The 15313-nt window shown below is 40.9% G+C and overlaps 2 protein-coding genes across 4 annotated transcripts in view; one reads left to right on the forward strand and one right to left on the reverse strand.

Annotated features, from left to right (window-relative positions):
- The window catches only part of baiap2b (BAR/IMD domain containing adaptor protein 2b), a 70315-nt gene extending 66190 nt beyond the window's left edge, over window positions 1-4125 (forward strand). The window contains exon 15 of the mRNA XM_069194568.1: window positions 880-4125. The gene's annotated coding sequence lies outside the window, so the exon portion shown is untranslated. The remainder of the gene's footprint in view (window positions 1-879) is intronic.
- aatkb (apoptosis-associated tyrosine kinase b) overlaps window positions 236-15313 on the reverse strand; it is a 53642-nt gene continuing 38564 nt past the window's right edge. For all 3 annotated transcript variants that reach the window (XM_015356159.2, XM_015356158.2, XM_015356160.2), the window contains exons 11-14: window positions 11187-14796; window positions 10552-10690; window positions 9874-10095; window positions 236-9227 (exon numbers count right to left, since the gene is read on the reverse strand). In XM_015356159.2, the coding sequence (XP_015211645.2) occupies window positions 9199-9227; window positions 9874-10095; window positions 10552-10690; window positions 11187-14796 (4000 nt within the window). In that variant the 3' untranslated portion in view covers window positions 236-9198. The remainder of the gene's footprint in view (window positions 9228-9873; window positions 10096-10551; window positions 10691-11186; window positions 14797-15313) is intronic.

The following is a 15313-nucleotide window of genomic DNA, read 5'->3' on the forward strand; positions in this document are numbered from 1 at the left end:
ACAATATGCACTTTTTAGGGTGTAATTTTTTAAAAAATATGCTGTGACAGAAATGTATGAAAGCATAACACTTAAATAGTAGACGCTCAAGATTTAGATTTTGCATGCACACATTTGTACTTTTTAAATAAATCTAAGGCTTACCCTGATCTTTTAGACGGTTTGTTAAATATTTTCAAAACTTAAAGTAATGTGGATGAATGAAAGATTTTATGATGAAGAACAACACAAAATATGGCTTGACAACAGTTCCGTTTTATTAAGTTTATATCCTGTGATTCAGAAAGAATCATAAAGTAAACACACAACGTCCTGCTTTCTTACTGTTCCTTTAACAATGGTTTCCTTTCTTTTCTCTGGAATCAGTGCCTATTTGTTTCAATAAACTCACACATCTTTCTGACATCCTGTCCAAACCCATCTGCTTAATTTCTCTGCATGTCCATTTGTGGGCTCTTCATTGGCTGCTGAGTTTCTCTTAAAGTGGGAGGCACTATGGTACCATAAATTCATAACGTAATCTGTTCTGGATCAAAAGGGTATGTCAGTGGACATCAGGCCCAGTAGACATCTGTAATCAACCATTCAGAAATGATCTGAGGTGAATCAAAGCCTAAAATGTTGCTGATTTGCCCTGCAATGATATAAACTGCACGATTATGTTGATAGATTCTGTGTATAAACAGTCCAGTTGCAATGGTTTTATTAACATGCTGTCAAAACCGAATGCAATTTAGAACGAAATGGGATGTCACAGTTTGAACAAATCCTGCTGATCCAAACAGGATTGCTATTGTTCCCAAATTTGCTTCAAATGGGACGATTATGGTGCCATGCCACAAAGCTGTGTTGAAAGTCATTTTTTCCCTCCCCTCTCAGCAACCCTTTTTCAAACGTCAAGCTCAAGCCCACGGTTACCAACGACAGATCGGCTCCGGTTATCCACTAGAGTGTCCAGGAAGGCCTACGTACCCAGCATGCTCCCACTCCCTACATTCACAGCGTCACGCCTACTTCCGCTCGCTCCCACTCCTGTCGGAGACACGGCCGGGACCACGGCACTCCGACTTCTCCTCTGGACACGGTCCGGCTTGACTAAACTCTGAGTGGACTCCGGTCTGGGTGTGCCTGTTGTAATATTGGAATTGTCCGCCTCTGCTATCCATTTGACAATTTTTAAAACACAGTTGTGGGTTTTAACGTCTTGTATGCATTAGAAACGCTAAACGCTAAGATGATCACGCTGAGCATCAGAAAGGATACCTGATGCTATTTATTGCTATTATTTACTGTGGTTTAATCCATTTGTTTGTGGATTCAATTACTTTGTGCGCATCTGAAAGGCCCCTATGCTCTATGAGTGCAAGGGTCAAGTGTAGGATTGCTGCCAAAGTGTTTTTTTTTTTAGTCAAAACTGCACTTTATCCCCGCCCCCAACCCCATTCCTTCGATTTCTCCCCGATCTTCAGTCCCCACCCCTGATTCTTTCCCATTTTACCACCCCCAGCTTTTCCAAGGAACTGAGGCTCCACAGCCCAGATCTACAGTATGAGCGGGGCACTGACAGTCCATCTGCCCGAGAAGGAAGTGTTCATTTCTCTCTTACTGTGGTGAATCCTGCCCCGTCTCAGCAGTGTTTTACTGTACATTTGGCAGCCTGTTAGTCATGGTTCACTGCGTGCATGTCCTGCATATGTGGACATGATGGATGAGAAGGGATTTTGAGGAACTTACCATCTTTGGAATATAGTATCTCAAACTCCCAGTGCCACCTCCACATACAGACCTGGGAGAATCCTGTACATATGTATAGAATTATTTCCTACCAACTTTAAACAGCTCCATGCTTAAAACCACGTTTGCTTAAATGTGGATCTTTGGTGTATTATTGCTTTTATAAGGTTAGTGTACAATATCCCTTGTAGAAAGACATCTTTCATAGTATTATGGCCTGTGGGTGGGTTTCCTACACAATACTAATACAAAGGGACTGATTCAAAAACACCGGTACTACACCCCAGTGACCTCATCAAGGCCAAATTACATTAGAACATTAACCTTAATTACTGTTTTTAGAGGTGAAGTGTTTTGGATACAGAAAACGAATAAGCCATAACAACGTAGTTTCAGAGTATTTTTTTGTCATTTATCCTTTTGTGTAGAAGGTGCTAGAGTTTAAAAATGAGGGCCTGAGGGAAGCATGTCCAAAGGGAAGCTCTCTCTAAACCCGCGCACTTTAGAAACGGTTTCCTAAGCAATATCACCCATAGCATTAATGTGTAGGTGGGAATTACAGAGAGTTTGTGTATTAAGTTTGCAGAAATTGATATACTTAGAATTAACAAAAGGATGTTTTACACATTTTTATAACTTCATCTTAAAAGATATAGACTAAGCTAAATAGAGTAATTATCTTGTCAAATGTGTTTCCCAAAGCACACACCTATATTGTATATTTTAGGCAAAAAGGGTTTTGTATAGAATATTATTTTTGTTTTTCACTGTACTGTTTTTTAATTTTCTCTCCGCAAAGGTATTAAGTAAACTGTTGCTTGTTTACTGCTGCTCAGATTCTGTTATTTTGGCAATAAGTCTTGTACTGTAAGTCCCGTTCCAATTGTGTTAGGATGTCTCTTCGGTAAGTACCAGAACCCTTCCTTAGTGCTGTACCTGCAGTGGATGTTCTGTAGCAAAAGATGGCTCTGCTCATCGTGGAACTGCACACAGATTCAGAGCGCACAGTCTGACTGAAGGCTGAGGTGCGTTGGTGTACTGTGCAGCGTGCCTTTCTTCCTGCCTCAGGTGTGTATATCTGTGGAGGAGTCCCTGCTGTTCACATATTTATGAGCTCGTTTCTTTAAGGGACTTGCTCAGTGAATTGCCTTTTTTTCATCCTAACACCCTGGGCAGCTTAAGCTCCTCTTAATCAATTCTGCCTTAAGGTTTCTGATCCTGATGTCAGTTTATCTTCATAGTGGGCGGAAAACCTTTTCACTCAGCCCATATGAAATACCTTTTCTGTGCTAAAGGCAGCACAGTAACAGTAATGTACAGTACAAGTACTGTTACAACACTACAAGCTGTTCTGGTGCACCTGATCTGCTGCAGCACTGCAAATTACCATTTTTTTTCAGTAGAAGTGCTTGTCAGTGATGTGCTGGATTTCTCTGCAGTACTGCAATATTCAGCATTTTTTATTGTTTCACTTTTCCCTCCCACAGGAAAAAAGCAATATAGTTGAAGAGTAACCTTCTCCCCTCTATTGCAAAATAACTGAGCATCTTAATACAACAAAACACACACTGAACAACACAGCTGTGGAATTTTGTATTTCTTTGTCATGTCGCAAAGTGCTTTCTGTACCTTTTACCACTGTCTGCTGAGTCAGATTTAGTGTATATAAATAGGAATAGATTAAAGACGCTGTACCTACTGAAGATATTAAATAGGCATTTGACTATAGAACCTTTAATGGAGTTATGTATACATGGTGAAAATTGGGCACCAAAGATAAAAAAAAAATATGGGGAGTGGGAATTTACTGTTTAAGAAAATACTGTTATTCTTGTATCTTATTTGTGAAATATATATATATAGCAAAAGTCTATAACCGTAATTAAAAAAGTTGTAATAATGGTAAAGCTGCTGTTTTCTCTTTGCGTAGTTGTTTCGAGATTTTCAAGTTACCATGATGTGCCCTGAACATCAGGCAGCAAGCAAACACTGTCCTGCCTGTCTGCTGGTGCACCAACCATTAGGCATTACTGTGTGTTCAGACACCACCTGAAACCTGCTCTGTGCCTTCACTCTTAAAGTCTCCATTGTTTAATTATGCTGCCCATATTGAACAGAAGCAATTACTACGTTCTTCTTACTTTGCTTACTTGTATTATTAAGTACAGACCGAGCTTAAATGCAAAAACAGCAACCTGACTTGTACTTCTCATTTGCTTTCACTGTTCACATGCTCTGTAAAACAAGTTTTATACATTTCTTAATGTTCTATGGATGTATTTGTTTGGTTTACTGGTCTTTTACATGTTATCAGTACCTGAATGCAAAATCCAATTTTTAAGGTATGTAAAATACAGTATGCATAACTTAAATAAAAATACTGTGCTCTGATTGTGTTTTCCCAGTTTAATAACTACATAAGTCTTGGGTCTGTAACAGAAGTAGTTACCACCATAGAACTGTGTAAATATTTAAGCATTACATTTTACTATTTAAAAGACATTTGTGAAGATGGATGCTTTTGAACAAGAGACACCCAAAAACATTCACCTGTATCTCACACCACTCTGTGGAACACTGTTCTAACTAAACAGCAAACATATTCCTATGCCTTGCTAATATTTTTAATTTTCCTTTGGAGCAAAGCTGCAGTTCAGATTTCAAAAGGCTCCTGTAAAGACAATTAACTACACTCCCACAGTAAATTACTACACCACAAATAATTATCCTTTGTCAGCTGCTAAAAACACTTCCAGACATTTTTAAATACTGTAGGTGTCCAACATGGCAAAATTGTAAAATGTATAGCTTTCTTTTCAACCTTGGTGTGATACATTAATTTATTTCACTCTCAAAGACTCTCAAAGTCTCAGACTTTTTTGCAATTTAAAATAGAGATCCTTAAACTTCCATTCCTTCAATATAACAAAATTGAAGAATGTAGTTGGAATGGAGTAACTTGTTTCAAAACGATATACTGTACATGTAAAAAAAAAAAGAAAGTTCAGTTGAAGATACTTTAAAAATGTCTTTCTTTTTTATTAGACAAATGATACCTGACAACATGCACTGTATGAGAGTAAGAACTGTATGAACAATAGCAGTGAACTGGTGTTGGACTAACCAGTTCTGAAGACAGCCAGTAACTTCTATAGGAGAACAAAATCATTTTCTTCTATTCTTTACGTTATTACGTACTGTATCTTTCAAGAAATGCCTTCTTCGGTTTTGGTCTTTTCTAAGAGCAAACAAAATCACCATGAATGTACTGTATCCGTTAGCTGGTTATTTAGCAGAATCATGCTAAAAGTTACACTTTATAAAAACACCAGGGTAACAGCTAAGTACCTGGCCCGGGGAAATCAAGCATTTGTGTGACATGCTGCTGTAGCTGTTGTAGCCAATACCATTGAAATAGATAAAGCCACCTTTTTCCTATTGTATTCTGTGGATATGAGTGGATTACTATGCATTGGTGTTGCAAGGAAAACAGATTTTTTTATTTTTAGCAACAGCCTTTAAATACGTTAAAAAATAACAATAAAAATTAACAATGTGAGAATACAAAAGTAAAAGGTTGTATTTGATTTAAAAGTTTTAGCAGACTCAGGATCCCAGATTTAGCCAGACTGAAACCTGGACCTGTAAGAAGAGAAGGCCCACTTCCCCCTGAGAGCACAGTTTGAATTTTGGCACAAGCAGAAGAGCAGTGTCCTGTACTACAGGCAGGGGGCAGACAATTCCACTCCACAAAGGCCAACATTCTGTAGTTTTTAGAGGTACCCCAGAATTAGCAAGCGATTAACACTTAACCAGGTGATTTGACAGCTTTTCCAAATATTTGTGCAAAGGGGAAATGAAAACAAGCAAGACTCCAAACCTAGAAGACTGGATATGTCTACACCTAGACTACAGGATATGGGCCTTATATTTAAATATTTTTTCTTTGACCTGACGCCCTAATGAAGTATATGTAATATATTAATTTTCATTTAAAAATGAAAAGGCTAAAGCAGCCTGTTTATGATATTACGGTTCTGCAAGCTACCTGTAACAGCTGGTGCTGAACATTGTTAAAATTTGAATGTAGTTTCCTTGCATCATGGCTCTGCATCGTGGCTTGTACTGTACATTGTCGTGTTTTGAATTTGTGTGCTCAAGTCCTGTGGTGGTCTCTCAGAGTGTCCATATTTCAAACCCATCTCTTGTTCACACTGTATTAGCTCAGATTCCTAAACATTCACTTGGTGTTCACAGTAAACACATATTGATAGGCAATGGTTTATGTGCAAGAGGACACAAACACTCCAGAAATATCATCTGACAGATACAGATTAAAGTACCATTAAAACAAAATGAAGTTTCATGCACTGCTACATCTTCCATTAGTTTCCTTTGGTGTGTGAACCAGTTTAACCTCTGAGAGGTTAAACCTCTCTGTGCTGAACTAAATAATAAAATAAACAGGCTTTCAGTTTGAGTTTGCTTATTTCATGACCAGTTCAGAGGCCTGTGGCTCTGCTACACAACTGAGCTCAGGGAATTAAGTGATTTAATGTGTTCAGCATGGCTTTATAGAACAAAGAACTCAAAGACATAGCAGCTTCACACTGTCAAGAGCTTAAATTGCCCATCACTGATGAATCCCTTAACTATCAGCTTGGCGTCTGAGAGAGGCATGTGGGAGTGAGGGTCAAAACTAAGGCCGTAAAATTCCAAATTTTGGTAAGAACAGACATCCGATATGTTGGAAGGTGAATTGAGACTGATGGTCATGTCCAATGGGCATCATGACCTATTTTGCAAACCTACTACTCAGCTTCTGTATTGCTGAATTGGAAGAGAGCCTTTTCTGGGTTTGAGCAGGGGACCATTCTCAGACAGACAAGATGCAAAACAAATTCCATTCCAATAGCAGAGCACATTCCACAATGAAGAAGTCTTTTTCTTTTAATCAGTGCCCAAACCGCATATTCATCAAGTTGATAAAGTCATACATACATACGGCAGATTTTGCAGTAAAGAGCAATTGAATAAATTCGGCATTTAAAAAAGGACTTTTAAGGGGGTAGGAAATCCACTTGTATTTTAACCATATTTCCACTTGTAACGATGAAACGTGAAGCCGTTGTTCACTAAAACCTATGTTGATATCTCATAAGCTGTTTCACTTATTTCCTATGTATTATTATGACATCTCTGTTCTACATACAATACTGACATTAAACCAGCATGTTATCATTACAAACAGGGGGCTTAACATTGAAACCAAGGTTGTCTGACTTCTCATTTAACACTGTTATACAATAAAAATCTCATAAGCTACAAAGTAAAGTAAAACCAGAGTGCCATTTAAAATTCTTACATCTCTTTGGCAACAAATAACTTATAATAATTTGATATTATATCTTCATTAAACTTCATAGTTTTTAGATTTTTCAATTCCTTTTCTTAATACAAAAATAGTACGGACTGCAATTGAACTTTTTCTATCCTAAACTATTACAGAATATTAAATCCATAAAAGGCAAACAGAAACACACATTATGCCGTTTTTTTGGAATAAATACTATATCTGCAAACTGCATTCTTACCACATGAAGGCCTAAGGAGAGCAGTGGCAACCATGTGGGATTCGCAGACTGTAACCCTTCAGACAAGGAAATAAAAGCAAACTTGAACCTTCTGTATGGAGATCGATAGCATCAATCTACAGCAATCAAAGGCGTCGAAGTTACCTTTGTCAGGGGTTCGAGAGGAAGGTTTTGATATTAGCTTGGAGAAACTTTTGCATCATCTTGGGCCTTGAACAAAAACAGTTGTACTGTTATGCAGTCAAAAAATAAACAACATTATACTAACTAAATATTAAAACCGAGGTCTTGAAATACTGAATCATTCATAACACATACTCTAAAACATGTATATATGTGCATATACAGTAGGTATTAAAGGATATGTTTGGATAGTCCATGTCTAAAAAAATCATTCTCGTTTGTTTTCCCCCATGAATTTGACATTTGAGGCTTGAGGAAACTTTTTTTTATTACTCATTTGCCATACAGCTACAATATGACAAATTGCTATTCAGGAACCTGGGAAGGGTTCACCATTTTCCTCATATGGTTTCCATTTTGCAACTCAGTGGATTTGAGAGGCCCTTAAGACCGCACTCTGTGATGATGAGGAATTTTCATCCTACCTACCCTAATGGTGGGCTGTTTTGGAAAGCTGAATTATTTTTCATCAGCCAATTTTTCATCAGCCAAACGGTGATGCAATTCCCAGAATGATTATAAAGAACAAGCAATACACCCAATATCTGGGAATGGACGTAACGGGAAAAGACAAAAAAGAGATGTAAACAACTGAATCCCACACTGTCCTTACCCTGTGAAGGAATGCTGCAGGATTACAAAACACTGAATATGCTTTTACAAAAAGGAATCCTAAATTTGAACACAGGAGTCACAAGAAATAACAATGCTGCAAACAAAAAGATTCTTCTGGGTGTCTCTTTCAGACAGAGAAAGGCAATTTGAAAAGGCTTCTGTACCAAATGCGTTTTCATCTTGACTTTCCCCTCAAAAGTGTGCAAAGTAATAAAAACATTTGGCAAAATATTATTACTTCCAGTAGCACAGTTTTTTTCCCCACTTGGATCTAGCTGTCGGCATAGAAAGAATTCCCTTTTTTTGTACTAAAGATCTCCAAGTCTATATGCAACAAACAACAGAAAACAAAAACTACATCTGGTTTCCTCCCAACAAGGCCTCTCTGCTTTGGGTCCCTGGGCATCCTGGAGGCAGATTATTAATTACGAAGATGCTTCTACATGAGCATCTTCCCAGTCTTCAGGGCGTATATGTCCTGTGTCTTATTATCCCACTCCCTTTTCTCAGCTCCTTTTCCTTTTGCTATCTTTGAGACAAGATTACGTCTTCTACGAAGTCCCGGAGTTCGAGTGAAGGGGTCTGTGGTGTTTAACTCCAGAAGTGCCAGGCGTAAACACTGGCTTTAACAGTCTTGTGCAGGGCTGCAGTGCTGCTCCCAGCAGCTGATGAGGTGATTGGGAACAGAGATGAAAGGTAAACGCAGTGAAACTAATCTTGTTCCGTTTGTCTGCACTTTGAAAAAATGGCAGTTCCATTAAAAATGAGCTGTAATGTTCTGTGAAATGTAAGTTATAATCTGCATATGTTAAATATATATATAATCATAATATATATTATCTAATTATATATAGACTTCTCTTTTTTGCTTTCAGATCAGTCTTCATTGCACGAAAGTTGCCTGTACACCCCTTCTTTGACAGCACAGTGGGGAGGGGGAGGGGGGACAATAACATTAAGAGGCACTGTCCAGGCTTGGTACCTAGGTCAAACCCTCCCTTTCCCCTGCAGGGGTGAGGCCAGTCTGTTCAGGAAGGGACTGGGAAGCTAGCTCACTCCCTGGATTGATGACTTAGTCTCTCTCCCCATCTTCGCTGCTTCCTGAAGAAGAAAAGAAAGTAAGCAAATGTTTAGGCTGCCTTTTGATGTTGTTTGGTCACTACTAATATTCTAGAATTAATTAATATAATTACGAATTATGTTCTTATTTGCATTGAGATACTTAAGTCAGGATCTGCTTGAAGAAATCTGTTTAGTAGAAATCACTTTAACCGCAAACAGGGTACTACTTTATTGTGCAGTAATAACTATGTATTTACCAAATATCACTGTCGTAAATTAGTGTTATACTAATGGCGTTATTTCACTATTGTAATTATAGAAGTATAAAATAATTACATGGTAGTTGCAGCATATAATTTAATGCTAACTCAGTGTTAAGTGTACAAATACATAAAATCTTACTGTATCAAACGGTTTCACTGTAACTACAGTTACAACAATATAACTCAACCATATGGTTCTTTGAATAACTTAATATCCAAAAAGCTAAAATCATCATTAATATGAAAATGGCAACAGACCGTAAATAAAACCTGTCCACGAACCAAAAACTGTTGAAAATGAATGGGTAGCCCGTTTCCTGAATTCACTGCGGCGGCTCCCTGTCTGAAGAGGAGTCAGAACTGCAGTGCGTGCACAGTATGTGTGTGACCAGAATTACAAAGCAGGGTTGAGCCAGGCCTACCTCCTGCAGAGTCTATGTCGGAGTCGGACACGTGTGTGATGGAGAAACGGGACACGCTGGAGGGGGAGACAGTGAATCGGGAATACTGCACAGCAGATCCGGTCAGCTTCGGCTCCGGAACCCGTGTGGGCAAGCTGGAGGTCACGGGGGGCTCCTTGGAGGGCGCTAAAGATGTGCTCACGGGCATCAATGGGAAATCATCATCCCACTCAAACCCCCCACCTGGAGAGACAGGGCGAGAGGCTCGGTCCCAGTAACTCTACCCTTCGAAATTATAGGGCAATATAATAAATAAAAATTATATATAATATAATAATTTAAAGGATACTCCAGTGTTTACTACAATATTAAATTGCACATAAACTAGAAGTTTGCGAATTGAAAATTCCTCCTAAAGATCTTTATTCGGTTATTTTTCATATAACAAATTTTCGAATTAATATGATGGCGCAGGTGTATAGAATAGTAATCTTTTTATTTCCACGTCACTGGTGTAACAAAACATAAATTTAAGTAGTATTTATGAATTTACACAATGGGATAAACCATACTGGCCTCCCTCTATGACAGGTTATAATCAGGGAAATGGACCCTGCTCTGACCATTAAATTACTTTTCAGATGTACAGTATATAAAGTTCTCTTTGTCTGCAAGTTTACATTAGTCACTTTGTCTTACTTTCTTCCGAGACATTCCCATCAGAAGAGTCATCCGAGACCCTTTCTTGGGAGTGCGTCTCTCCAGTGTCCGAGTTTCGCCCCCGGGACTCTTCTCCCGGTGGGAAGCTGTGTTCTCCCAGCTCCCGCGTGGGGCTCTCCTGAAAGACACAGACATGGTCTGAGAGAGGGAACACAGTCTAATGATAGACCCTAACTCTGATAACACTGTCTACACTGCAACTGTACAGAGATCGCTATGCTACACTGGCAGAAAATGGCCATCTCCTTCCTAAGAGGAGCTGAAGCCTGATTTCCACTACATGGGCAGTTTGCCCTCCCTCATTGGAAAGTAGGGACATGTTTTTCTAAATGGAAGAAAATTGAAAACTGCTGTATGTCCATTGGCTTACCATACACCTATGAAACCTCATTGTGAACCTAACAAAGATACAATTTTTTTCACAATAACTAGGTGCAATTAAAAATTAAAATTACAATCCTTATTTGTTTTGCTTGCCCAAAACATTTTTTTTTACCGGGTGTTTTATGTGGTTTGTGACTGTCTATATACATGGTACAGAATATACAAACAGTGACATCTGAATGTACAGTATGCATATAAACCGTGTGTAAACAGGATTAACATGGACAGACCTGGTCAAAAAGGTAGACAGTGACATCATCAAAGAAAGACACAGCCTTCTTTTTGCGGTCCATCTCCTCACAAAAGGACTGGGAGAGCAGGCTGGGCATCTTCAAGAGGCTACGCAGGTTTCGTGCCTCACTGCTGTTGCTGACTACAATGGGTACAGAAGGGAACTCCTCCTCACTTTCCTCACTCTGCTCCTGGATGTTGTAGCAGCGCAGCTCCTCATCTGACTCCTCGCTGTCTTCTGAATCCCCATCTTCCTCATCCGCCTCCTCTCCATCCACTGGGGACACTCTGCCTTCAATTGCCTGGAGATCTTGAGGAGGAGAGGAAAGGGCAGGGTTTTCCAAAGCCTTGGAAGCTTCAGGCATCTCCTGAACCTCATTTTCTTGGGTTTCATGATCATCATGGAGGAGTTCCTCTGGCGTTTTTTCCTTTTCTGGGGGACATGATGGAGAAGACTCTACCACAGGAATGGTCTCCTCTTCTTCCTTCATCTCATTCCCATCTCCCTCTACCCTCGATGTTTCATGGGATAGAGATTCTGCCGGGGAATCTTCTATACTGGCAATCCCTTTTCCTGGGTCAGATGAAGCAGGAGGCTCCTGCTGGGTTGGTCCTTCCGAAACCGAAGAGGAAGAGCACTCAGATGATTGGTCCTCTCCAGAGTGATCCGATTCCAATCCCAGCCCTTCATCCTGAGAGCCCTCTTTTGTTAAACAGGCCCCCAACTCAGGAGGTGAGGGAGCAAGTGAAGAAAGAACAGGACCTGATTCTTCTTGGTCTGAGACCTCACCTCTTGGTGAAATTTCAGCCTTGTTGATCTCAACAGGTCTGTCTATCTTCTGCTCACCTACCTCACAACCTATATGGTTTTCTGGGAGGAGCTCTTTCCCTACAGGATGCTTATCTAAATCTTGCTGTTGCTCTTCATCATTAACCAGAGGGCTAAGCTCTTCTCTTTCTGTGGAACTTGCAAGATCCTCCTTTTTGGCCCCCTGGCCAGTAAAGTCATCCCCCTCATCCCGGGGAAACTTTTCGATCTCTGCATCGTAGTCTGAGAAATAAGCCGAGTCCCTGTATGGGTTTTTCTTATTCAGCCCAGTCAGTTCCAGTTCTGTGCCATGAGAAGTGGACAGGGTATTTGCTTCCTCATCAACTCCTGTCTGAGTTACAATCTCTATCACTGCCTCCACCTCCCTTGGTCCTGGGCTCCCTGTTAAAGTTGGCTTTGCCAGGGGCTGTCCAAAACCATCAGGGTCTCGTGGTTCATGGGGTTCCTTCAAGACAAATTCAGGAGACTCATTGTTTTCGGTGTCATAGCCACTGTCAACAGCTTTAGGCTGGCTGGAGGGACGGAAGGTAGCAGGGCTGAAGGCATCGCAGGAGCTGGTGGTTGAGGGAAGGTCTAGGGAGTCTATAGAGTCTGGGGTCCCTACTTGCTTTTGGAGGGACTTGAAAGTAGGGGCACTGTCTTCTATATTTGCATAATCCATGGGAAAATCTGAGAAAATACCTGAAGTGACATCTGTGATATCATCATCACTACAGTCATCAATCTCTACTAAGCTGATGCTGGAGTATCCTTTCTCAACTCCACTGTCCACTGTGTGACTGTTCTCGGACACTGATTCTGATTGGGCATTGGCAGTATCCCCAGGAAGTGCTGGATTTTCATATTGGAAAGGGGTATTGCAGGCGGCTGAAGTGTTTTTAATGTCTGTATTTCCTCCCTCTTTCTGGCTCTCCTTTTCAGAGAGCTTTCTACCATTTTTGAGGGCAAGGTCAATAGGGTGCTCAGTTTGGTCTGACAGGGAATTCTTTTTCCCCAGGTCTTGGTTCAGCTGTGTTTCTGACAATTCTGTTTTTGTAACAGCACCTCCTTCAGGCAAGGAGTGTGTAGTTTCAGTCTTTTCCTTTCCATTTAACTCATTTTTTTTTTCTTTAATATTATTTAGGGCATAACTCCTCCTGATAACTGAACCTGATAGTGGATCTACAAACTCATCTTTTTCTATAGAATTGTGTCTTCTATGGGGTGATATCCTATTCCCACTCTCATGACACAGATAAACATATGTATTGCACTCATTTGAGGGGTAAAGTTTGTGTTGGTTATTTAGAGAAATGCAGTCACTTTCTTTATCCATGGTCTCTAAGTAGGTAAAAAGTTTGGGTCCAGAGAATGCCAGATTTTCTTTAGATTCAATTTCTCTCCATGAGTCTTCCAAATCCTCAGATGGCACTGTGAAATGGAAATCTACATAGGCATCATGGGTATTTACCCCTGGTCTTCTGACAAAGTTCAGGCTGTTGTTGTTGGCAGAGATGTTGGATGTCCAGTTATTAGACTGTCTCTCTATAAACAAATCCTCTTCATCCAAATCACTGTCCTGGTGCTGCACAAAAAGCTGGGAATCTTCCCTCTCCATATCAATGCTGAACCCAGTGTTGGACCCAGGCATGGTCTTCCGGAGTGAACCCATCATATCATAGTAGCACTCGCCAGCTGCAGATTTGCTATGGATAGTCTCATGGCTTCCCTCCAGATAGGGGTCACAGTAGACCGGCTGGGGACTGCTCAGAGATGGAGAGATGCCCAGGGGGTTCTCCAGCTCACCCAGTGCCTGACGCAGACTCCGGGACCCCCAGCTCTCTTGATGCATTTCAGAGGGGTCTTCTGCAAGGTACTGGTCTGCCCCGTCAGAAGGCGAATTCTCATAGTAATAGCTCTGCTCTCGATCTCTGACTTTGTAGGAGAAGTACTGTCCATGGCCAGTCACCCAGGGTTCCACAGCATTGGCACTGGTCACCTGTCCTAGTAGAGGCTCCATAGTGAGAGATATGACCGGACTGGTATCTGAATCGTAGGCACTGGCTTTATGAGCATCTCCTGCCCAATAGGAATTGGTCTCAGCTTCAGAAGAGCAGTTAAGACAGTTTCTTGAGTTACTGCTGCCTTCCACAAAGTTGCCATCAAACTCTGGGCTGTAGGAACACATGGTATACTCCAGGTCAATATTGCACTCAGAAGGCTCTTCGATACGGATGTAATATTCACTGTTCAGGGATGGACTGTGAGCACTCAGCACCGGCACTACGCCAGGGGTGTGGAGCTGTTTGGAATCATAGTAAGAAGGAGAAACACCCAGAGTAAGCCCGCCACCACCACAGCTGTTCATCCCACTGCCAGGAGGGTAGTAGATGTCTTGGTATTGGGGGTTGCCATGACCTAGGGGACCGCTGGTGGACGATGAAAGAAAGTGTTGCTCTGGTAGAGCCTGTTCCCACTTGTACTCAAAATTGAGGCCCCGGCTCGTCTCGGTGACAGTAAGAATGTCATCCCCGGGTTCAGAGTGAAAGCCGTCTCCTGCCGAGAAGTGCTCCAGCAGGGGGAATGAGGAGGAGGACGAAGATGGCATCTCTGCCACCGAGGCACTGGCACTGTGTGAGCCACTGTTGCCTCCATTAGGCCGCAAGGAGTTCCAGCGCTTCTCAAAGTCCTCTTCTGCCTCACTGGCACCCTTGGCACACAGATAGCTCAAGAGCAGGTGGACTTCTTCTGCAGTGGGCCTTTGGTCAGGCTGCAGCCAACAAAACTGCATCACTTCATACCTGAAAAGGGTAGAGAAGAGGGAAGAGAGTCTAAATGAAAAGAATAGTGATATAATACATTCAAGCAGAAGGGTAATGACATTGAGAAGAGAAATCTGAACTAACAGATAAAACAGGAGGCCCAATTATTAGGATTTATTCTTCATCTCCTTGTTCAGGTGTTTTTCATCTGTAATAATATTTGTTAACAGATTTGACATGTCATTAGCTACCCCATAAGAGAAATACATAGAAAGTGAAAAAGTTACACAAAAAGATGTAATTTGAGTATGGACTCTAGCACTAGTTTTCTACAGTATAGTTTAGACGAAAAGGAAACACTGAGACAGGAAGTGGGATGCAGGGGGCACTGTAAGTTAATAATAATAATTAATAATTGCTTACACTTAATATCGTGCTTTTCTGGACACTCCACTCAAAGTGCTTTACAAGTAATGGGGATCCCCTCCGCCACCACCAATGTACAGCTCCACCTGGATGATATGACGGCAGCCATAGTGCGCCAGAACGCTCATCA

This window comes from Lepisosteus oculatus, chromosome 9, assembly GCF_040954835.1.
Source record: "Lepisosteus oculatus isolate fLepOcu1 chromosome 9, fLepOcu1.hap2, whole genome shotgun sequence".
NCBI lineage: Eukaryota > Metazoa > Chordata > Actinopteri > Semionotiformes > Lepisosteidae > Lepisosteus > Lepisosteus oculatus.